The sequence below is a fragment of the Nerophis lumbriciformis genome, linkage group LG07 (genome assembly GCF_033978685.3).
Source record: "Nerophis lumbriciformis linkage group LG07, RoL_Nlum_v2.1, whole genome shotgun sequence".
In the NCBI taxonomy this organism is placed as follows: Eukaryota; Metazoa; Chordata; class Actinopteri; order Syngnathiformes; family Syngnathidae; genus Nerophis; species Nerophis lumbriciformis.
The window spans coordinates 54,004,082-54,030,000 of record NC_084554.2 but is presented as its reverse complement, the minus strand read 5'-3'; the positions used below and the strand labels follow the sequence as shown (position 1 = coordinate 54,030,000).

General features: G+C 39.6%; 1 protein-coding gene across 1 annotated transcript in view; it reads left to right on the top strand.

Annotated features, from left to right (window-relative positions):
• The window catches only part of LOC133609344 (partitioning defective 3 homolog), a 963,929-nt gene that overhangs the window by 515,236 nt on the left and 422,774 nt on the right, over positions 1-25,919 (top strand). Inside the window, exon 15 of the mRNA XM_061964873.2 lies at positions 11,393-11,537. Coding sequence (XP_061820857.1) covers positions 11,393-11,537 — 145 coding nt within the window. The remainder of the gene's footprint in view (positions 1-11,392; positions 11,538-25,919) is intronic.

Genomic DNA, 25,919 nt, shown 5'->3' with positions numbered 1-25,919 from the left:
TGATTTTCAAGGTAAAAAAATTTTTTCAAGGTAAAGAATTTTTTGCAAGGAAAAAAATGATTTTCAAGGTAAAAAATTATTTTTAAGGAAAAACATTATTTTCAAGGAAAAAAATGATTTTCAGGAAAAAAATGATTTTCAAGGTAAAACAATTTTTTCAAGGTAAAAAATAATTTTTAAGAAAAAACATTATTTTCAAGGAAAAAAATGATTTTCAGGAAAAAAATGATTTTCAGGGTAAAGCTATTTTTTCAAGGAAAAAATTGATTTTCAAGGGAAAACATGATTTTCAGGGAAAACAATTATTTTCAACGTAAAAGTTGATTTTCAAGGCAAAAAGTTATTTTCAAGGAAAAAAAATATTTTCAAGGAAAAAAAGATTTTCAAAGAAAAAATAGATTTTCAAGGTAAAAAAAGTGTTTCAAGATAAAAAATGTTTTGCAAGGAAAAAAAATATTTTCAAGGTAAAAGATTATTTTCAAGGAAACATTTTTTTTCAAGGTAAAAAATGATTTTCAAGGTACAAAATGATTTTCAAGGTAAAAACTGATTTTCAAGGAAAACAATTATTTTCAAGGTAAAAGTTGATTTTCAAGGTAAAAGTTTATTTTCAAGGTAAAAGTTGATTTTCAAGGTAAAAGTTAATTTTCAAGGTAAAAAATTATTTTCAAGGAAAACAATTATTTTCAAGGTAAAAGTTGATTTTCAAGGCAAAAAGTTATTTTCAAGGAAAAAAATTATTTTCAAGGTAAAAAATGATTTTCAAGGAAAAAAATGATTTTCAAGATAAAAAATGATTTTCAAGGAAAAAATAGATTTTCAAGGTAAAAAAAATGTTTCAAGGTAAAACATTTTTTGCAAGGAAAAAAATGATTTTCAAGGTAAAAAATTATTTGTTAAGGAAAAACATTATTTTCAAGGAAAAAAATGATTTTCAGGAAAAAAATGATTTTCAAGGTAAAACAAATTTTTCAAGGTAAAAAATGATTTTCAAGGAAAAAAATGATTTTCAAGGTAAAAATTGATTTTCATCGTAAAAGTTAATTTTCAAGGTAAAAAATGATTTTCAAGGAAAACAATTATTTTCAAGGTAAAAGTTGATTTTCAAGGTAAAAGTTAATTTTCAAGGTAAAAAATGATTTTCAAGGAAAACAATTATTTTCAAGGTAAAAGTTGATTTTCAAGGCAAAAAGTTATTTTCAAGGAAAAAAAATGATTTTCAAGGTAAAAAATGATTTTCAAGGAAAACAATGATTTTCAAGATAAAAAATGATTTTCGAGGAAAATAATTTTCAAGGAAAAAAATTATTTTCAAGGTAAAAAATTATTTTTAAGGAAAAACATTATTTTCAAGGAAAAAAATGATTTTCAGGAAAAAAATGATTTTCAAGGTAAAACAATTTTTTCAAGGTAAAAAAAAATTTCCCAGGAAAAAAATAATTTTCAAGGTAAAAAATCATTTTTAAGAAAAAATATTATTTTCAAGGAAAAAAATGATTTTCAGGAAAAAAATGATTTTCAGGGTAAAGCAATTTTTTCAAGGAAAAAATTGATTTTCAAGGAAAAAAATGATTTTCAAGGAAAACAATTATTTTCAACGTAAAAGTTGATTTTCAAGCTAAAAAGTTATTTTCAAGGAAAAAAAACATTTTCAAGGAAAAAAATATTTTCAAAGAAAAAATAGATTTTCAAGGTAAAAAAAGTGTTTCAAGATAAAAAATGTTTAGCAAGGAAAAAAAATATTTTCAAGGTAAAAGATTATTTTCAAGGAAACATTTTTTTTCAAGGTAAAAAATGATTTTCAAGGTAAAAAATGATTTTCAAGGAAAACAATGATTTTCAAGGTAAAAAATTATTTTCAAGGTGAACATTTTTTTTTCAGGGTAAAATATTTTCAAGGTACAAAATGATTTTCAAGGTAAAAACTGATTTTCAAGGAAAACAATTATTTTCAAGGTAAAAGTTGATTTTCAAGGTAAAATTTAATTTTCAAGGTAAAAAATTATTTTCAAGGAAAACAATTATTTTCAAGGTAAAAGTTGATTTTCAAGGCAAAAAGTTATTTTCAAGGAAAAAAATGATTTTCAAGGTAAAAAATGATTTCCAAGGAAAAAAATGATTTTCAAGATAAAAAATGATTTTCAAGGAAAAAATAGATTTTCAAGGTAAAAAAAATGTTTCAAGGTAAAAAAAATTTTGCAAGGAAAAAAATGATTTTCAAGGTAAAAAATTATTTTGAAGGAAAAACATTATTTTCAAGGAAAAAAAAAGATTTTCAGGAAAAAAATGATTTTCAAGGTAAAACAATTTTTTCAAGGTAAAAAATGATTTTCAAGGAAAAAAATGATTTTCAAGGTAAAAATTGATTTTCATCGTAAAAGTTAATTTTCAAGGAAAAAAATGATTTTCAAGGAAAACCATTATTTTCAAGGTAAAAGTTGATCTGAAAATATAAACATAAACACTACAAAAAGTATAACGTCCATTGTGGAGAGGGCCACAGTTTCAATAGCCCAAGGGCTCAGGGGCCAGGACATGGAAATGTGGATGTTTCGTCACATATTCCTTTGAGACTGCGTTTACTGAAGTATAAAGTTCTCACGGCACTTTCAATAAATGCATTATTCTGCCCTAGCTACTCGTTTCCAGCGTGTGCAGCTAGGCAGATAGTTAATAGCAGCATGAAAAAACAGAGGACCGAACTGGAATTGAGCCCGGACCTAGTCTTATTTCTCTTTCCTGTGAAGTAAGAACTCCCAAAACCAGAAGATGAAACACTTGCTGAGGTGTTGAGAATTGATGGAGAGAAAGGTCTTAAAGGCTGATAAACGATCCACCCGCTGTTGTTTGGGGATGAAATCACTGGTGTCAGTGTAGCATGTGCCTTGATTTTTGGGGGGGAAACTAAATTGCAGACATCTCGGTTGGACAGAGACCCGTTCATTCATGAAGGAGACTGAACAGATCAATAGGCATTGATGCCAACTTTCTGAACACGCAGACCAGTCGGAATGGATCCGGTTGAAGGATCCATGTTACGATGTCTCCAGCTGTGGAAAATACCCTTTGGCTGGGCACGGAGGTAGCAGGTATGGCGAGGTAGTGCCTGGCTAACTTGGCAGTAAGAGCATATATGGGCTTATTGTATAGAAGTGGCTCAAAATCTAGTTTTCAATGCAATATGGTCTTAAATCTGCTGCTATAAAAACATTTGTTATGGCTTTAGCCCTGCCTGACTCGCTGAGGAGAGGCTGCTTGAATGCGGTGTTTGTACCACGCTCGTCTTTCTCTTCCTTGAAGCCATGTTATCCAAATGTTCCCAAACGGGAGATCTTAACAAGGCAGGAGGGTCTTCCAGCTCTGACTTTTTCGGTGGAAACTCGTTCGGTGCACCTCCGTTCCGAACCGAACCCCCCCGTACCGAAACGGTTCAATACAAATACACGTACCGTTACACCCTTACTATTTCCACAATGTGACAACTTCACTGATTTGGGGTTTTCTACGTCCGAGCAGTTAGCTGAAATCCACAGTTCAGGACGGACATATTTTGAGGGAGTTTAACCGCATTTAGTGTCATTATATTTGCAAAGTTGTCGATATGGATACAGAATCCTTCCATCCATCCATCCATCTTCTTCCGCTTATCCGAGGTCGGGTCGCGGGGGCAGCAGCCTAAGCAGGGAAGCCCAGACTTCCCTCTCCCCAGCCACTTCGTCCAGCTCTTCCTGTGGGACCCCGAGGCGTTCCCAGGCCAGCCGGGAGACATAGTCTTCCCAACGTGTCCTGGGTCTTCCCCGCGGCCTCCTACCGGTCGGACGTGCCCTAAACACCTCCCTTGGGAGGCGCTCGGGTGGCATCCTGACCAGATGCCCGAACCACCTCATCTGGCTCCTCTCAATGTGGAGGAGCAGCGGCTTTACTTTGAGCTCCCCCCGGATGGCAGAGCTTCTCACCCTATCTCTAAGGGAGAGCCCCGCCACCCGGCGGAGGAAACTCATTTTGGCCGCTTGTACCCGTGATCTTGTCCTTTCGGTCATAACCCAAAGCTCATGACCATAGGTGAGGATGGGAACGTAGATCGACCGGTAAGTTGAGAGCTTTGCCTTCCGGCTCAGCTCCTTCTTCACCACAACGGATCGATACAGCGTCCGCATTACTGAAGACGCCGCACCGATCCGCCTGTCGATCTCACGATCCACTCTCGTGAACAAGACTCCGAGGTACTTGAACTCCTCCACTTGGGGCAAGATCTCCTCCCTAACCCGGAGATGGCACTCCACCCTTTTCCGGGCGAGAACCATGGACTCGGACTTGGAGGTGCTGATTCTCATCCCAGTCGCTTCACACTCGGCTGCGATCCGATCCAGTGAGAGCTGAAGATCCTGGCCAGATGAAGCCATCAGGACCACATCATCTGCAAAAAGCAGAGACCTAATCCTGCAGCCACCAAACCAGATCCCCTCAACGCCTTGACTGCGCCTAGAAATTCTGTCCATAAAAGTTATGAACAGAATCGGTGACAAAGGGCAGCCTTGGCGGAGTCCAACCCTCACTGGGAACGTGTCCGACTTACTGCCGGCAATGCGGACCAAGTTCTGGCACTGATCATACAGGGAGCGGACTGCCACAATCAGACAGTCCGATACCCCATACTCTCTGAGCACTCCCCACAGGACTTCCCGAAGGACACGGTTGAATGCCTTCTCCAAGTCCACAAAACACATGTAGACTGGTTGGGCAAACTCCCATGCACCCTCAAGGACCCTGCCGAGAGTATAGAGCTGGTCCACAGTTCCACGACCAGGTCGAAAACCACACTGTTCCTCCTGAATCCGAGGTTCGACTATCCGGCGTAGTACACCTGAATAGACCTTACCGGGAAGGCTGAGGAGTGTGATCCCACGATAGTTAGAGCACACCCTCCGGTTCCCCTTCTTAAAGAGAGGAACCACCACCCGCGGTCTGCCAATCCAGAGGTACCGCCCCCAATGTCCACAGAGTCCTGATACAGAATCCTGACCCTGTTAAAGGCGCCTGGTGCGTTGGCCTGGATGGTTTCCATCATTTCCAAGGCTTGTAATCATCCTGCGACGTATGTCCCCCGTCCTCCCGCTGTCAATTCCACACCATTACGCCTTTGGGAGAGTTCACATGACATACTTTAATCATAGTGTTTACTGACCGTCCCGTCTGCAGTTCAGCGCCAATGTATGGAGAGAGAAAGAAGAAAAAATACCTACCACTTTCTGCAAACAACCTTCCCGGGTGTAATTGATGCTTGAATGCAAGCGTTATCGTCTCGGAGGAGACGTGCGTGTTTGATTCCCCCGGCATGGCGGCGTCTGCAGACGCAGGATTTTTACAGGAACGTCACTTCTGTGGAAGTTTCCAGTGGGTAAACACGCTCCGTGTGATGAAGTTTTTCAGCATGCGCAGAAGCAGACTCAATTAAAAGCAGATACACAAAAGTGTAATTGGTGTCATTTTTTTTTTCTTTTTTCCCCCCGACAAAGCAAATTTGACTGCAAAGTCTATTTGTCGTGGAAATCCAATTAAAAAACGCGCAGGTTAAAGGAAACAGTGTTGTTGACTTCCTTTTAGAAGTAGAATCCTCCCGACACACCCATGCACCATTTTGTTCCTTTAACTTGATGGGACTGAAACATACTCGCCAACCCTCCCGAATTTTCCGGGAGACTCCCGAATTTCAGTGCCTCTCCCGAAAATCTCCCGGGACAACCATTCTCCCCAATTTCTCCCGATTTCCAGCCGGACTTAAGGCCTGTGCGGACCTTCATATAAACAGCGTGCCGGCCCAGTCACGTTATAACACCCACGGCTTCTGGAGAGCGCACAACTGCACGCACGACAAGAAGGAGACGAAGCAGAAGGACGAAGAAGAGACAGTCACGGCGACGACGAGTGACAGAGAATAGAACGAGGATGGACAATTCAACCCTAAACTCACTCCATTTCCTGCAAATTACATTTCACAGATGCTGCCCATACCTATGCTCCTTCAAAGGCTGTGCTACTGGCTGCAAAGCATTGCACTTTCAAGTACAACAATGAGTAGAGGAGTGTTATGTGCGTGTATATGTGTAAATAAATGAACACTGAAATTCATGTATTTTTTTAAAATTATATATATATATATATATATATATATATATATATATATATATATATATATATATATGTATATGTATATGTATATGTATATATATATATGTATATATATATATATATATATATATATATATATATATATATATATATATATATATAAATAATGTATATATATATATAAATGAACACTAAAATTCAAGTATTTTTTTTAAATTATACATGTATATATATATATATATATATATATATATCAATCAATCAATCAATACATATATAATTTAAAAAAAATACTTGAATTTTTCATTTCATTTCAAATTCAAGTATTGTTTTTAAATTATACATGTATATATATATATATATATATATATATATATATATATATATAAATGTACATATATGATTTTAAAAAATACTTGAATTTTTATATATATATAAATAATATATATATATACATAAATGAACACTAAAATTAAAGTATTTTTGTTAAATTATATATATATATATATATATATATATATATATATATATATATATATATATATATAAATAATATATATATATATAAATAAATGAACACTAAAATTCAAGTATTTTTTTATATTATACATGTATATATATATATATATATATATATATATATACATATATAATTAAAACAAATACTTGAATTTATATATATATATAAATAATATATATATATATATATAAATAAATGAACACTAAAATTAAAGTATTTTTTAAATTATATATGTGTGTATATATATATATATATACATATATAATTTAACAAAAATAATTGAATATATACATATATACACATATATAATTAAAAAAAAATACTTGAATATATATATATATATACACATATATAATTTTTAAAAATACTTGAATTTTAGTGTTCATTTATTTATATATATTTATTATTTATATATATATATATATATATATATATATATATATATATATATATATATATATATATATATATATATATATATATATAAGAAATACTTGCATTTCAGTGAATTCTAGCTATAAATATACTCCTCCCCCCAAAAAATAAAATAAAATAAAATCTCCCGAATTCGGCGGTCTCAAGGTTGGCAAGTATGGACTAAAAGGTGTGTGTCAAATAGGGTTGCAAAATTCCGGGAATATTCAAAGTTGGAAACTTTCCATGGGAATTAACGGGAATATATGGGAATATATAGAAATTAACGGGTATTAATGGGAAATTAATGGGAATAAACATTGAATGCAACATGCTAGATCAGTGGTTCTTAATCTTCTGAACCCTTCTTTATGAAAAACAAAATGTGTTTTTTTTTCAAATTCAAGACAAAGTTATATGTCTTTGGTAACACTTTAGTATGGGGAACATATTCTAAGTAATAAAGACTTAATTTAGAGTTATTTGGACACTAGAGGAACATATTCTAAGTAATAAAGACTTCATTTAGAGTTATTTGGTTCGGGTTTAGGTCAGGGTTAGAGGTTTAGGGTTATAAAAAGGCCATGCCGAATAAGGCATTAATAAGTACTTTAATAATGACTAGTTAAGAACCAATATGTTACTAATTAGTATGTTAATAAGCAAATAGTTAATGGTGAATATGTTCCCCATACTAAAGTGTTACCATGTTTTTTTACTGGTGCATAAAATGAAGCGTGCATGAACATCACCTTGTTCAAAGAACAAAACCAACACAGTGCATAAACTGAAACTCACAACAAATTACACACCTGCAAATCAGTCAGACTTCTGCTGTTGTCGTATCCGTAATACGCCGATAGGGAGAAGTTTGTATTTACACGATGAGTCGGGTGTGTCTTGACCTCCGCCGAACCCTTGAGCCCGACTCACCGAACCCCTAGGATTCGATCGAACCCAGGTTAAGAACCACTGTGCTAAATCTTGCAGCATGATTATTAGCTAAAACACAAAAAATGGTCAATATTTCCAAACTTCCCGAGCTTAACTTCCCGTGGTAAATTTCCGGAAAGTTTCCAGCCTTTTGCAACCCTAGTGTCAAGTGATTCTCCGTCAAGTCTCAACCACCCGAGTCCATGCATGTACTACGTATCTGACTGTTATTTACTCAAGTATTTATTTCCTGCAAACAAACACTCTCTCTCTTTGTGTGTTGCCCTGATGTCAACAAGCCACTCCCTTATAATAAAGTCTACGTTCCACTGGGACTTGACAGCAGCCGTATTTTAATAGAACCTTAGATCAGGCAAATCATAACTTCCATCCTGGTGTTTACCAAAGATTCCACTGCACCTCATCCTTTGTTCCACCTTTACCCCGCTGATCTCTTTGTTTTGCTGCTGCCGTCATCTTTTTGTCTCATCTGAAGAGAAATGTTAGAAATCAATATTAGCCCAACCGGGCTGGAGGTGTGGCGTCAAACTGAACACAGCCGTCAAGCTTTGAGAAAGATCCCTGTAAAAAATTATTTTCAAGGTAAAAAATGATTTTCAAGGTAAAAAGTGATTTTCAGGGTAAAAGTTGATTTTCAAGGCAAAACATGATTTTCAAGGTGAAAATGTTGTTTCAAGGTAAAAAAGGATTTTCAAGGTAAAACAATTTTTTCAAGGAAAAAAATTATTTTCAAAGTAAAAGTTGATTTTCAAGGTAAAAAAATGTTTTCAAAGCAAAAAAAATATTTTCAAGGTAAAAGTTGATTTTCAAGGCAAAGAATGATTTTCAAGGTAAAAAAAATATTTTCAAGGTAACCAATTATTTTCAAGGTAAAAAATGATTTTTAAGGAAAAACATTATTTTCAAGGAAAAAAATGATTTTCAGGAAAAAATGATTTTCAAGGTAAAAAAAATTTTTCAAGGTAAAAAATTATTTTCAAGGGAAAAAAAATGATTTTCAAGGTAAAAAATGATTTTCAAGGTAAAAGTTATTTTTCAAGGTAAAAAATTATTTTCAAGGAAAACTATTATTTTCAAGGTAAAAGTTGATTTTCAAGGCAAAAAGTTATTTTCAAAGAAAAAAATTAATTTCAAAGTAAAAAATAATTTTCAAGGAAATAATTGATTTTCAAGGTAAAAACTATTTTTCAAAGTAAAACATTTTTTGCAAGGAAAACATTTTTTTGAAAAGAAAAAAATGATTTTCAGGAAAAAAATAATTTTCAAGGTAAAACAATTTTTCAAGGTAAAAAATGATTTTCAAGGGAAAACAAATATTTTCAAGGTAAAAATTGATTTTCAAGGTAAAAAATGATTTTCAAGGAAAACATTTTTTTTCAAGGTAAAAAATTATTTTCAAGGTAAAAAATTATTTTCAAGGTAAAAAAACATTTTTCAAGGTAAAATATGATTTTCAAGGAAAAAAATGATTTTCAAGGTAAAAAATGATTTTCAAGGTAAAAGTTAATTTTCAAGGTAAAAAAATGATTTTCAAAGTAAAAGTTAATTTTCAAGGTAAAAAATGATTTTCAAGGAAAACAATTATTTTCAAGGTAAAAGATTATTTTCAAGGAAAACATTTTTTTTCAAGGTAAAAAATGATTTTCAAGGTAAAAAATGATTTTCAAGGTAAAAAAACATTTTTCAAGGTAAAATATGATTTTCAAGGAAAAAAATGATTTTCAAGGTAAAAAATGATTTTCAAGGTAAAAGTTAATTTTCAAGGTAAAAAAATGATTTTCAAAGTAAAAGTTAATTTTCAAGGTAAAAAATGATTTTCAAGGAAAACAATTATTTTCAAGGTAAAAGTTGATTTTCAAGGCAAAAAGTTATTTTCAAGGAAAAAAATTATTTTCAAAGAAAAAAATTATTTTCAAGGTAAAAAATTATTTTCAAGGAAATAATTGATTTTCAAGGTAAAAAAAAATTTTCAAGAAAATAATTGATTTTCAAGGTAAAACATTTTTTTCAAGGAAATAATTGATTTTCAAGGTAAAAAATTATTTTCAAGGAAATAATTGATTTTCAAGGTAAAAAAAATTTTCAAAGTAAAAAATTTTTTGCAAGGAAAAAATTTTTTGCAAGGAAAAAAATGATTTTCAGGAAAAACATTTTTTTTAAGGTAAAACAATTTTTCAAGGTAAAAAATGATTTTCAAGGGAAAAAAAATATTTTCAAGGTAAAAATTGATTTTCAAGGTAAAAGTTGATTTTCAAGGCAAAAAGTTATTCTCAAGGAAAAAAATATTTTCAAGGTAAAAAATTATTTTCAAGGAAAAAAATTATTTTCAAGGAAAAAATTGATTTTCAAGGAAAAAAATGATTTTCAAGGTAAAAAAAAATTTCAAGGTAAAAAAAGATTTTCAGAGTAAAAGATTATTTTCAAGGTAAACATTTTTTTTCAAGGTAAAAAATTATTTTCAAGGTAAACAATGATTTTCAAGGTAAAAAATGATTTTCAAGGTGAACATTTTTTTTCAGGGTAAAAGATTTTCAAGGTAAAAAATGATTTTCAAGGAAAAAAAAGATTTTCAAGGTAAAAAATGATTTTCAATGTAAAAAATGATTTTCAAAGAAAAAGTTGATTTTATATTGTTTTCCCCGTGTTTTGTTGGCAGCTCTTATGAAGCATTCTCCATTAAAGGTCGTCCTGCATCAAACTTGGAACTAAGTCAACTGACAGACTGGAAAATGGACCAGCCTCAATTAAGCCTTTCCAATTATTGCCTTCTTTCATTTATTGCATGTCTTTTTGGTAAATAAACACCCTGGTTATGATTAGAACGTTTGCACGGCTCGAATTTAACCTACGGCAACTGCGGCAAAAAGCCGCGACCGCCCTCGTCATTTGCCGTCGTGCCCTAAAAAAGTGACCACGCCCTTGACTCTTTACTTGGGCGAGGGATGTAACTGTAAACGGCGTAATGATAATCATGGCGGACTATGGACACGGACTTTGCTCCGGAGATTTCCCCTCGGAGTAAAGCTTGGTTTAACGTCATTTTCCCTTGCTTCCCGCCGTGAGTTTAAGAGAGCACTCCTGTGTTTAGATGGAGACAGGTGTGGACAATATTGGAGACACTTGTCCCCACACTAAATGTATAAAGAAAACTGCTTTGTGTTTTATTTTCATATCAAAAAGTAAACGCAAGGTTTGTATACATTACTTGTGTTTTTTTCATGTCACAAAGGTATTATTTAAAAAAACCTTCATGTGACACAGCATTGTGTTAATGTTTTATTGTGTACCACTGTATTCGAGGCACCCTCTAAAATGCCGTACAATGGAATAGTACTGATATCTAAGCTTCGTACTCTCACCCCTTGTTCTATGTAGGAGCTCCCTGGCAGCCCTGCTATGTCGGACCACCTTGGCAGCCTTCCGGATAACCATGAGCGCCGCATCTCTCACTCCACGTATGAAACCATCGAGGTCTTCAACAATATCTCCACACCGTTACCAAAGTCAGTTGGCCGCATTGGTAAGTCACGGTCATCTCGACCACTTTTTCTCTCTGCTGAAACACACAACTCAAAATCAGTTTCCTCCAATATGATATTACCCTAGTTTACGGACTATAAGGCGCACTTAAAATACTTTCGTTTTCTCAAAACTCGACAGAGTGCCTTATAACCCGGTGCGCCTAATGTAAGGAATAATTCTGATTTTGCTTACCGACCTCGAAGCAATTGGTGTAATGATAAGTGGCAGTCACACATAAGAGATACGTGTAGACCGCAATATGACTCAAGTAAACAACACCAACATTTGATATGTTCCAATGAAAAGGAAGGACCAACACGTCTTCCTATGAGGAAGCAGTGCCTGGGGAGTCTGTGGTGGGCTCTCCTATTTCTGGGGCTGAGGTTGCTGAGGTAGTTAAAAAGCTCCTCGATGGCAAGGCCCCGGGGGGTAGATGAGATCCGCCCGGAGTTCCTTAAGGCTCTGGATGCTGTGGGGCTGTCTTGGTTGACAAGACTCTGCAGCATCGCGTGGACATCGGGGGCGGTGCCTCTGGATTGGCAGACCGGGGTGGTGGTTCCTCTCTTTAAGAAGGGGAACCGGAGGGTGTGCTCTAACTATCGTGGGATCACACTTCTCAGCCTTCCCGGTAAGGTCTATTCAGGTGTACTGGAGAGGAGGCTACGCCGGATAGTCGAAACCTCGGATTCAGGAGGAACAGTGTGGTTTTCGTCCTGGTCGTGGAACTGTGGACCAGCTCTATACTCTCGGCAGGGTCCTTGAGGGTGCATGGGAGTTTGCCCAACCAGTCAGTTTTGTGGACTTGGAGAAGGCATTCGACCGTGTCCCTCGGGAAGTCCTGTGGGGAGTGCTCAGAGAGTACGGGGTATCGGACTGTCTGATTGTGGCAGTCCGCTCCCTGTATGCTCAGTGCCAGAGCTTGGTCCGCATTGCCGGCAGTAAGTCGGACACGTTTCCAGTGAGGGTTGGACTCCGCCAAGGCTGCCCTTTGTCACCGATTCTGTTCATAACTTTTATGGACAGAATTTCTAGGCGCAGTCAAGGCGTTGAGGGGATCTGGTTTGGTGGCTGCAGGATTAGGTCTCTGCTTTTTGCAGATGATGTGGTCCTGATGGCTTCATCTGGCCAGGATCTTCAGCTCTCACTGGATCGGTTCGCAGCCGAGTGTGAAGCGACTGGGATGAGAACCAGCACCTCCAAGTCCGAGTCCATGGTTCTCGCCCGGAAAAGGGTGGAGTGCCATCTTCGGGTTGGGGAGGAGACCCTGCCCCAAGGGGATGGAGTTCAAGTACCTCGGAGTCTTGTTCACGAGTGAGGGAAGAGTGGATCGTGAGATCGACAGGCGGATCGGTGCGGCGTCTTCAGTAATGCGGACGCTGTATCGATCCGTTGTGGTGAAGAAGGAGCTGGGCCGGAAGGCAAAGCTCTCAATTTACCGGTCGATCTACGTTCCCATCCTCACCTATGGTCATGAGCTTTGGGTTATGACCGAAAGGACAAGATCACGGGTACAAGCGGCCGAAATGAGTTTCCTCCGCCGGGTGGCAGGGCTCTCCCTTAGAGATAGGGTGAGAAGCTCTGTCATCCGGGGGTAGCTCAAAGTAAAGCCGCTGCTCCTCCACATCGAGAGGAGCCAGATGAGGTGGTTCGGGCATCTGGTCAGGATGCCACCCGATCGCCTCCCTCGGGAGGTGTTTAGGGCACGTCCGACCGGTAGGAGGCCACGGGGAAGACCCAGGACACGTTGGGAAGACTATGTCTCTCGGCTGGCCTGGGAACGCCTCGGGATCCCCCGGGAGGAGCTGGACGAAGTGGCTGGGGAGAGGGAAGTCTGGGCTTCCCTGCTTAGGCTGCTGCCCCCGCGACCCGACCTCGGATAAGCGGAAGAAGATGGATGGATGGATGGACTTGTTTAAGTCGGGGTCCACGCTAATCAATTCATTGTAAACGGTGCGCCCTACGGTCCGGAGAATACGGTAGTTATATTCATCTGTTGCCTGCACTCTGAAGTACCTCGATCAATTCCAGCCTCTTCTAAGACTCGTCTCTCTGCCTGCTTTCCGTTAAATCCCCCCCCCCCCCGACCAATACGCTTCTTACATCCTCATCTTCGCTCTCATTGCACCGCGTTCCGAGGTACACACCACGTCTCACTGTTCAAACCCCTCAGGGATTAACGTCATCCCTAATCTCCCATGCGTTCACTCCACCCCTGGCTGCTCTCACTCAAGCCAATTCTCAATCTACCCGGCTGACATCAGCCGACCGACATATCGGCTCGACGGGCGCATTGGAATTGGCAATTCAATCCTCCGCCAGTCACTGCTGTCATCTCACTATCGACGGGGCCTTGAACACACAATCCGAGGTGGTGGAAGGTGTGGTTGCACGGGATAATGGTTAGAAACTTTATCACCCACTGGACAGTTCACATTCACATAACCTTGATGTGTGAACATTAAGGTTTTATTTGTCTGTTTTCAAATTGCTCGCTGTAGTTTGCCTTTCTATTTCCACCTGATAGTGACGCTCCTCAGCAGATCTTCATCTTTCCGCCATAGTCCTGTGCACACCCTCATAATAGTCCGGCCATAATGTTACCAACCTTGTCAGCCGCCGTGCGACATTCAGAGAAACAAACGGTGGAAACAAGGGTGGACGGGTTGAGGATTCATCAGATAATCCAAAGAGGTTCATTAGGTCTTTAGAAAATTATGCAATGTGTTATTCTCATAGCCAGACCCGTGTGTTGACTTCTGTACCTACAACTGTTGACTTCGGTACCTACAACTGTTGACTTCTGTACCTACAACTGTTGACTTTTGTACCTACAACTGTTGACTTCTGTACCTACAACTGTTGACTTCTGTACATACAACTGTTGACATCTGTACCTACAACTGTTGACTTCTGTACCTACAACTGTTGACATCTGTACCTACAAGTGTTGACTTCTGTACCCACAACTGTTGACCTCTGTACCTACAACTGTTGACTTCTGTACCTACAACTGTTGACTTCTGTACCTACAACTGTTGACTTCTGTACCTACAACTGTTGACTTCTGTACCAACAACTGTTGACTTCTGTACCTACAACTGTTGACTTCTGTACCTACAACTGTTGACTTCTGTACCTACAACTGTTGACATCTGTACCTACAACTGTTGACTTCTGTACCTACAACTGTTGACTTATGTACCTACAAGTGTTGACTTCTGTACCTACAAGTGTTGACTTCTGTACCTACAACTGTTGACATCTGTACCTACAAGTGTTGACTTCTGTACCCACAACTGTTGACTTCTGTACCTACAACTGTTGACTTCTGTACCTACAACTGTTGACTTCTGTACATACAACTGTTGACATATGTACCTACAACTGTTGACTTTTGTACATACAACTGTTGACTTCTCTTCCTACAACTGTTGACATATGTACCTACAAGTGTTGACTTCTGTACCTACAACTGTTGACATCTGTACCTACAACTGTTGACTTCTGTACCTACAACTGTTGACTTCTTTACCTACAACTGTTGACTTCTGTACCTACAACTGTTGACATCTGTACCTACAAGTGATGACTTCTGTACCTACAACTGTTGACTTCTGTACCTACAAGTGTTGACTTCTGTACCTACAAGTGTTGACTTCTGTACCTACAACTGTTGACATCTGTACCTACAAGTGTTGACTTCTGTACCCACAACTGTTGACTTCTGTACCTACAACTGTTGACTTCTGTACCTACAACTGTTGACTTCTGTACATACAACTGTTGACATCTGTACCTACAACTGTTGACTTTTGTACATACAACTGTTGACTTCTCTTCCTACAACTGTTGACATCTGTACCTACAAGTGTTGACTTCTGTACCTACAACTGTTGACATCTGTACCTACAACTGTTGACTTCTGTACCTACAACTGTTGACTTCTTTACCTACAACTGTTGACTTCTGTACCTACAAGTGTTGACTTCTGTACCTACAGCTGTTGACTTCTGTACCTTCAACTGTTGACTTATGTACCTACAACTGTTGACATCTGTACCTACAACTGTTGACTTCTGTACCTACAAGTGTTGACTTCTGTACCCACAACTCTTGACTTCTGTACCTACAACTGTTGACTTCTGTACCTACAACTGTTGACTTCTGTACCTACAACTGTTGACTTATGTACCTACAACTGTTGACTTCTGTACCTACAACTGCTGACTTCTGTACCTACAACTGTTGACTTCTTTACCTACAACTGTTGACTTCTGTACCAACAACTGTTGACTTCTGTACCTACAACTGTTGACATCTGTACCTACAACTGTTGACTTCTGTACCTACAACTGTTGACTTCTGTACCTACAACTGTTGACATCTGTACCTACAAGTGTTGACTTCTGTACCTACAACTGTTGACATCTGTACCAAAAAATGTTGACTTCTGTACCTACAACTGTTGACTTCCTCAGAGGCTGTCAAGGCAACAGTTGTAGCCTAAACCGCCTGTTACGGAAGTCAACACACAGGTCTGGTTGTAAGAATGACAAATTGGATTTGTCAAATAGTTTTCAGTTTTTCCCCACCGTGTCCCGCTGGGTCTGGAAGCCTCGACTTTCATACCTCAGCTCCGCCAAAGAGGTCATGTTTTCTCCAGAGTTTGTTTGTCTGTTTGCTAGCAACATAACCCAAATAGTTATGGATATATTTTAATTAAATTTTTTAAGAAATGTCCAAAAAAACTATTCTTCTCATCAACTACGAACAAACGTCACTTCCTGCTTACCGCGTTCCACACCCCCACATTGGTGCTTCGCAGAGGACTCCGGGAGATGTGGTCTATTTTTTTAGACCTGGCCAACGCTTAGGTGCCGGGAAAAAACTACACACCCGTTTTTTGTTCGATACCGTCTGGCGCCACTTTTGTGAAGACAATGAAAGCGAAATATCGTGGTATCTACAAAACCCTTACACCCTTATTAACTAACCGTCAAGATCATTAGGCTTCGAACATTGAATCTTTACCTTTGACTCTCCATCTTTGGCTTCTTTCCCGACCTCGTTCTGAATGGAATGATTTCATATTGGCTGGGTTTTCCTTTCTGTTCAGTAGTTCATTCTCCTGGCTGTTCAGAGTGCAATACAAGTGATATCTGCGTGTGCACTGACGGCAAAAAAGTTTGAGTTCTTTTTTTTCCCCCCGATTGAAACTTGAAGGGTGCCCAGGGCCCGTCTCATCCTGCAGACTCGGTGTCAAACGAGTCAAGTGGAAAAGTTTTAGGTACGAGGGCGGGAGTGCATGTTAGAGCTGTACGTTCCCGTCACAACCAAAGCTCCGTGGAGGCTTAGATGTACGACTCAGTTGACTCACTGCGAGTCAAAGTGTCAGTCCTTTTTTCTTCAGGCTGCCTCTGAGTCCTGCCCTCATTAACCCGCGCCTAGCGGCTATGACGGGTCTTCATCGCTCCATTATTTACATTTCTGATGGGAAGGAAACACTGCTAATTGTTTTAGGTAGTAAATGTGACTTTGTCCTTTGGTTGACCCTTGAGTTTCCAATCATTTCTACAACTCTTATTTTTTGTGATGTAGTGATTGGAGCACATACTTGTTGCTCACAAAAAAAAACATTCATGAAGTTTGGTTCTTTTATGAATTTATTATGGCTCTACTGAAAATGTGAGACAGATCTAGTCTTAGACTTAGATTGGTCAGATCTAGTCGTAGACTTAGATTGTTCAGATCTAGTCGTAGACTTAGATTGGTCAGATCTAGTCTTCGATTTAGGCTGGTCAGATAGAGTCTTAGACTTAGGTTGGTCAGCTCTAGTCTTAGACATAGATTGCTCAGATCTAGTCTTAGATTTAGATTGGTCAGATCTAGACTTAGACTGGTCACATCTAGTCTTAGACTTAGATTGGTCACATCTAGTTTTAGTTATAGATTGGTCAGATCTAGTCTTAGACTTACGTTGGTCAGATAGAGTCTTAGATTTACGTTGGTCAGATCTAGTTTTATACTTAGATTGGTCAGATCTAGTCTTAGACTTACGTTGGTCAGATAGAGTCTTAGATTTGCGTTGGTCAGATCTAGTCTTATACTTAGATTGGTCAGATCTAGTCTTAGACTTAGTTTGGTCAGATCTAGTCTTAGACTTAGGTTGATCAGATAGAGTATTAGACTTAGATTGGTCAGATCTAGTCTTAGACTTAGATTGGTCACATCTAGTCTTAGATTTAGATTGGTCAGATCTAGTCTTAGACTTGGATTGGTCACATCTAGTCTTAGACTTAGATTGGTCAGATCTAGTCTTAGACTTAGGTTGGTCAGATAGAGTATTAGACTCAGGTTGGTCAGATCTAGTCTTAGACTTAGATTGGTCAGATCTAGTCTTAGACTTGGATTGGTCACATCTAGTCTTAGACATACATTGGTCAGATTTAGTCTTAGACTTAGATTGGTCACATGTAGTTTTAGACTTAAATTGGTCAGATCTAGTCTCAGACTTAGATTGGTCAGATCTAGCCTTAGACTTAGATTGGTCAGCTCAAGTCTTAGACTTAGGTTGGTTATATATAGTCTTATACTTAGGTTGATAAGATGTAGTCTTATACTTAGATTGGTCAGATCTAGTGTTAGACTGAGATTGGTCAGATCTAGTCTTAGACTTAGGTTGGTCAGATAGAGTCTTAGATTTACGTTGGTCAGATCTAGTCTTAGACTTAGATTGCTCAGATCTAGTCTTAGATTTAGATTGGTCAAATCTAGACTTATACTGGTCACATCTAGTCTTAGACTTAGATTGGTCACATCTAGTTTTAGTTATAGATTGGTCAGATCTAGTCTTAGACTTACGTTGGTCAGATAGAGTCTTAGATTTATGTTGGTCAGATCTAGTCTTATACTTAGATTGGTCAGATCTAGTCTTAGACTTAGTTTGGTCAGATCTAGTCTTAGACTTAGGTTGGTCAGATAGAGTATTAGACTTAGATTGGTCAGATCTAGTCTTAGACTTAGATTGGTCACATCTAGTCTTAGATTTAGATTGGTCAGATCTAGTCTTAGACTTGGATTGGTCAGATCTAGTCTTAGACTTGGATTGGTCACATGTAGTCTTAGACTTAAATTAGTCAGATCTAGTCTCATACTTAGATTGGTCAGATCTAGCCTTAGACTTAGATTGGTCAGCTCAAATCTTAGACTTAGGTTGGTTACATATAGTCTTAGACTTAGGTTGGTCAGATCTAGTGTTAGACTTAGATTGGTCAGATCTAGTCTTAGACTTAGGTTGGTCAGATAGAGTATTAGACTTAGGTTGGTCAGATCTAGTCTTAGACTTAGATTGGTCAGATCTAGTCTTAGACTTGGATTGGTCACATCTAGTCTTAGACTTACATTGGTCAGATTTAGTCTTAGACTTAGATTGGTCACATGTAGTCTTAGACTTAAATTGGTCAGATCTAGTCTCAGACTTAGATTGGTCAGATCTAGCCTTAGACTTAGATTGGTCAGCTCAAGTCTTAGACTTAGGTTGGTTATATATAGTCTTAGACTTAGGTTGATCAGATGTAGTTGTATACTTAGATTGGTCAGATCTAGTGTTAGACTGAGATTGGTCAGATCTAGTCTTAGACTTTGGTTGGTCAGATAGAGTCTTAGATTTACGTTGGTCAGATCTAGTCTTATACTTAGATTGGTCAGATCTAGTCTTAGACTTAGATTGGTCAGATCTAGTCTTAGACTTAGGTTGGTCAGATAGAGTATTAGACTTAGATTGGTCAGATCTAGTCTTAGACTTAGATTGGTCACATCTAGTCTTAGATTTAGATTGGTCAGATTTAGTCTCATACTTAGATTGGTCAGATCTAGCCTTAGACTTAGATTGGTCAGCTCAAATCTTAGACTTAGGTTGGTTACATATAGTCTTAGACTTAGGTTGGTCAGATCTAGTGTTAGACTTAGATTGGTCAGATCTAGTCTTAGACTTAGGTTGGTCAGATAGAGTCTTAGATTTACGTTGGTCAGATCTAGTCTTATACTTACATTGGTCAGATCTAGTCTTAGACTTAGATTGGTCAGATCTAGTCTTAGACTTAGGTTGGTCAGATAGAGTATTAGACTTAGGTTGGTCATATCTAGTCTTAGACTTAGATTCGTCAGATCTAGTCTTAGACTTGGATTGGTCACATCTAGTCTTAGACTTACATTGGTCAGATTTAGTCTTAGACTTTGATTGGTCACATGTAGTCTTAGACTTAAATTAGTCAGATCTAGTCTCAGACTTAGATTGGTCAGATCTAGCCTGAGACTTAGATTGGTCAGCTCAAGTCTTAGACTTAGGTTGGTTACATATAGTCTTAGACTTAGGTTGGTCAGATGTAGTCTTATTCTTAGATTGGTCAGATCTAGTGTTAGACTTAGATTGGTCAGATCTAGTCTTAGACTTAGGTTGGTCAGATAGAGTCTTAGATTTACGTTGGTCAGGTCTAGTCTTAGACTTAGATTGGTCAGATCTAGTCTTAGACTTAGATTGGTCAGATCTAGTCTTAGACCTAGGTTGGTCAGATAGAGTATTAGACTTAGGTTGGTCAGAACTAGTCTTAGACTTAGATTGGTCAGATCTAGTCTTAGACTTGGATTGGTCACATGTAGTCTTAGACTTAAATTAGTCAGATCTAGTCTCAGACTTAGATTGGTCAGATCTAGCCTTAGACTTAAATTGGTCAGCTCAAGTCTTAGTCTTAGGTTGGTTATATATAGTCTTATACTTAGGTTGGTCAGATGTAGTCTTATACTTAGATTGGCCAGATCTAGTCTTAGACTTAGGTTGGTCAGATAGAGTCTTAGATTTACGTTGGTCAGATCTAGTCTTAGATTTACGTTGGTCAGATCTAGTCTTATACTTAGATTGGTCAGATCTAGTCTTAGACTTAGATTGGTCAGATCTAGTCTTAGACTTAAGTTGGTCAGATAGAGTATTAGACTTAGGTTGGTCAGATCTAGTCTTAGACTTAGATTGGTCACATCTAGTCTTAGATTTAGATTGGTCAGATCTAGTCTTAGACTTGGATTGGTCACATCTAGTCTTAGACTTACATTGGTCAGATTTAGTCTTAGACTTAGATTGGTCACATGTAGTCTTAGACTTAAATTGGTCAGATCTAGTCTCAGACTTAGATTGGTCAGATCTAGCCTTAGACTTAGATTGGTCAGCTTAAGTCTTAGACTTAGGTTGGTTATATATAGTCTTAGACTTAGGTTGATCAGATGTAGTCTTATACTTAGATTGGTCAGATCTAGTGTTAGACTTAGATTGGTCAGATCTAGTCTTAGACTTAGGTTGGTCAGATAGAGTCTTGGACTTAGGTTGGTCAGATCTAGTCTTAGAATTAAATTGGTCAGATCTAGTCTTAGACTTAGATTAGTCAGATCTAGTCTTATATTTAGATTGGTCACATCTAGTCTTAGACTTAGATTGGTCAGAGAGAGTCTTAAACTTAGGTTGGTCAGATCTAGTCTTAAACTTAGATTGGCCAGATCTAGTCTTAGACTTAGATTGGTCAGCTCAAGTCTTAGACCTAGATTGGTCAGATCTAGTCTTAGACTTATATTGGTCACATCTAGTCTTAGACTTAGATTGGTCACATCTAGTCTTACACTTAGATTTGCCAGATCTAGCCTTAGACTTAGATTGGTCAGCTCAAGTCTTAGACCTAGATTGGTCAGATCTAGTCTTAGACTTAGATTGGTCAGCTCAAGTCTTAGACTTAGATTGGTCAGCTCTAGTCTTAAACTTAGATTGGTCAGATCTAGTCTTAGACTTGGATTGGTCACATTTAGTCTTAGACTTAGATTGGTCACATCTAGTCTTAGACTTAGATTGTTTAGCTCAAGTCCAACGGTTGGTGCCAAAACTCCAAATATTTATACTCCAAAAACCAATCTAAGTCTATGAACTGATGAAGTCTACTCGGATTTCGTCTTCCGAGACAAACCGAGCAGTCCCCTTGCAAAAGATTGACCGCCCTAAGTTAACAAAATGGACAGAATAAAATAAATATTGTTTTCCTAAACAGAAATATTGTCCCCAACCCAACGGGGACAACGAGAAACCTCGGAAGGGGCCGCAGATGACACTTCAGCCAGATGACTTTGGAAGTAATGCTCAGCACTTTCTAATCCTGTGATGGTGTGTTGCAGAGCACACACATCCAGTTCTTGCCTGGGTAAAGCATGCAGTGTGTGGTATTGTCAGCTGGGGCGTCACACGTGCCCGCCATGCAGGTCCACGTCATGCCCCCCCGGCTGAATCCATAACAAGCAGGGGGTGAAGTGCAGTATGCTCCACTCCCGCTTTCAATTAAATGAGTTTCTGGCAATAGAATTCGTCTCTTTCCCCACTTCCCTATTCTAACCACCCACCGGTTTGCCTTTGGGGAGTGAAAGGAGAAAACTTTTCCTTTTCTCGCAGAGGGAAAAAAAAGCAGGGACTATGAAGTGCGCAGTGTGACGGTGACAGCAAGGGCGTAATGCAAAGGTCGTTATCACACTCGGCGTTGCCTTCCGTTCTGTCCCACTGAAAAGTGCTGCTGGGTGTCAGATCCACACGCTGCGGTGAAAATTGAAGCCTGCGGACCGACGCCGTCTTATGAGGCGACCGCTTGGCCGAGTTCCCAAAACAGGCAGGGTGGGAAACAAGGTTCGTGAACTTCCTGTTGTCACGTAGGAAAGAACATCTCCCTGTCGTGTGGTCCTTCTCAAACCTGGGAGGGGGCGTGTGACCCTTGGCAGGGTTTGTACGGGTGCTTAAAAACCTTGAAAGTGCCTGCATTTTAATGTTGTGTTTTCAAGGTTTGAAAAATGCTAGAATTTTAGGTGAAGTGCTTGGAAATGTTCATCATATTTCTCGGCAGTCTGACTCCATCCATCCATCTATCTTCTTCCGCTTATCCGAGGTCGGGTCACAGGGGCAGCAGCCTAAGCAGGGAAGCCCAGACTTCCCTCTCCCCAGCCACTTCGTCCAGCTCCTCCTGGGGGATCCCAAGGTGTTCCCAGGCCAGCCGGGAGACATAGTCTTCCTAGTGTCCTGGGTCTTCCCCGTGGCCTTCTACCGGTCGGACGTGCCCGAAACACCTCGCGAGGGAGGCGTTCGGGTGGCATCCTGACCAGATGCCCGAACCACCTCATCTGGCTCCTCTCCATGTGGAGGAGCAGCGGCTTTACTTTGAGCTCCTCCCGGATTCTCACCCTGTCTCTAAGGAAGAGCCCCGCCACCCGGCGGAGGAAACTCATTTCGGCCGCTCGTACCCGTGATCTTGTCCTTTCGGTCATAACCCAAAGATCATGACCATAGGTGAGGATGGGAAAGTAGATCGACCGGTAAATTAAGAGCTTTGCCTTCCGGCTCAGCTCCTTCTTCACCACAACGGACCGATACGGCATCCGCATTACTGAAGACGCCGCACCGATCCGCCTGTCGATCTCACGATCCACTCTTCCCTCACTCGTGAACAAGACTCCCAGGTACTTGAACTCCTCCACTTGGGGCAGGGTTTCCTCCTCAACCCGGAGATTGACATTGAGTCAGACCTATTGGTCTGAAGACGTGGATCGTGAGATCGACAGGTGGATCGGTGTGGCGTCTTCAGTAATGCGGATGCCGTATCGGTCCGTTGTGGTGAAGAAGGAGTTGCGCCGGAAGGCAAAGCTCTCAATTTACCGGTCGATCTACGTTCCCATCCTCACCTATGGTCATGATCTATGGGTTATGACCGAAAGGACGAGATCACGGGTACGAGCGGCCGAAATGAGTTTCCTCCGCCGGGTGGCGGAGGAAACTCAAAGTAAAGGAGCTCAAAGTAAAGCCGCTGGTCCTCCACATGGAGAGGAGCCAGATGAGGTGGTTCGGCCATCTGGTCAGGATGCCACCTGAACGCCTCCCTTGCGAGGTGTTTCGGGCACGTCCGACCGGTAGGAGGCCACGGGGAAGACCCAGGACACTAGGAAGACTATCTCTCCCGGCTGGCCTGGGAACACCTCGGGATCCCCCAGGAGGAGCTGGACGAAGTGGCTGGGGAGAGGGAAGTCTGGGCTTCCCTGCTTAGGCTGCTGCCCCTGTGACCCGACCTCGGATAAGCGGAAGAAGATGGATGAAGTCAGACTGCCGAGAAAAATGATGAACATTTCCAAGCAGACCTATTGGTCTGACTCAATAGGCTAATTATAAAATGGAAAACAAAACAAAATAAGTTTCCTTAAAAATGAAAGCTACACGCTTGATCTTACATTAGCCCTTACATTAGGTTGTTGTCATGCCAGAGCCGTGTCAGCTCTGTGTCGCCCCCAAGAGGACAGTGGTGCATCGGTCCATCATGCCGGGAGGTTGTCGTTTTAATGAACATTGGATGAATTATTGGACTAATAATTGGATGTATGATAATAAGTGGAGGAGTTCAAGTACCTCGGAGTCTTGTTCACGAGTGAGGGAAGAGTGGATCGTGAGATCGACAGGCGTGTATTTATATCACATTATGCAGTTTACAAGCACAAATGCGGTGTGAATCAATCTGTAATATTCAATGTCATTGAGTGCTGTAAGTAAGAAAAAGAACAAGAAATGTGAAAAACAACACAAATGGAAACACATTTGCAAACACCAATGACATTGAACAGTCACACTGCTTCATTTTCTATGCCCCATTCAGTTAATGATAACTGCTGCTTCAATGTTAGGCTTAGCTTTTAGCAGATTTTCCCTATTTTTCCTACAGACAGCATTAGATGACCTCAAACAACAAGGCTATGGATTGATTCACACTGGTTTTTGCCTTTTGAAGGCTACTGGGAAAAACTGGAAAGTTGATCTTGAAAGAGTCCTTAAAAAGTGCTTGAATTTGGCCGTGGGAAAGCCGTACGGACCCTGCCTTGGGAGCATGCTTTATCAGTATCATGCCTCAAAACCATCCATCCATCCATCTTCTTCCGCTTATCCGAGGTCGGGTCGCGGGGGCAGCAGCCTAAGCAGGGAAGCCCAGACTTCCCTCTCCCCAGCCACTTCGTCCAGCTCTTCCTGTGGGACCCCGAGGCGTTCCCAGGCCAGCCGGGAGACATAGTCTTCCCAACGTGTCCTGGGTCTTCCCCGCGGCCTCCTACCGGTGGGACGTGCCCTAAACACCTCCCTAGGGAGGCGTTCGGGTGGCATCCTGACCAGATGCCCGAACCACCTCATCTGGCTCCTCTCGATGTGGAGGAGCAGTGGCTTTACTTTGAGCTCCCCCCGGATGACAGAGCTTCTCACCCTATCTCTAAGGGAGAGCCCCGCCACCCGGCGGAGGAAACTCATTTCGGCCGCTTGTACCCGTGATCTTGTCCTTTCGGTCATAACCCAAAGCTCATGACCATAGGTGAGGATGGGAACGTAGATCGACCGGTAAATTGAGAGCTTTGCCTTCCGGCTCAGCTCCTTCTTCACCACAACGGATCGATACAGCGTCCGCATTACTGAAGATGCCGCACCGATCCGCCTGTCGATCTCACGATCCACTTTTCCGTCACTCGTGAACATTATTATTATTATTATTTATTATTTTCAACCATGTCTAAATAAAAGTTGGTTTTCAAAACATATTTTTAATAGACGACATCTTCAAAAGATCAATTCTGATACTTTTGGAGAGGGGGGTGGTGTCATTTCCCTCGTAAGAACCGTTTGTCAACAGACTCAAAAAGAGGTTATGGATGTAAAATGAACACCTAAACATATCCAATACTTATTCTCTCGACCACAAGGAAGTGTGTCCAATTGTCATGTCTGTGTAATCATGTTTTGTTTTAAGTCATGTTTTGTTTAGTTATAGGACTCTTTAGTTTCTGTCTTTTCACTCCCTTGCCTTGTTTCCATGATTACCCCATTAGTTTCACCTGTTCCACGTTTGGACTCATTGTGCACTCTTGATTGTCACCATAGCAACCCATTAGTTTTCACCTGTCACGTCACGCACCTGTTTCACGTCTTGAGTCACGCACCTGTTTTCGTTAATCATGTCTGTAGTATTTAAGTTCAGTGTTTTTCAGTTTGTCTTCCTGACGACCTCACCACATTTATGCTCTGTCCATGCCTGATACTTCTTTCCATGTCCATTCTTCATGCAACTGTTTTTGTCCAAGCCAAGTAAGTTTTTGTTCCATGTTTATAGTCTTTTTGGTTTCATAGTTTGTTCTCCGCCATTGTGCGTGTTTTTCGTTTGTACTTTTTTGCTATAGTCTTTTGGTTTCATAGTTTATTCTCCGCCACTGTGCGCGCTTTTCGTTTGCACTTTTTTTTGATATAATAAATAAATCATGTACCTTCATTCCCGTCTCGCCCGTGCCAACT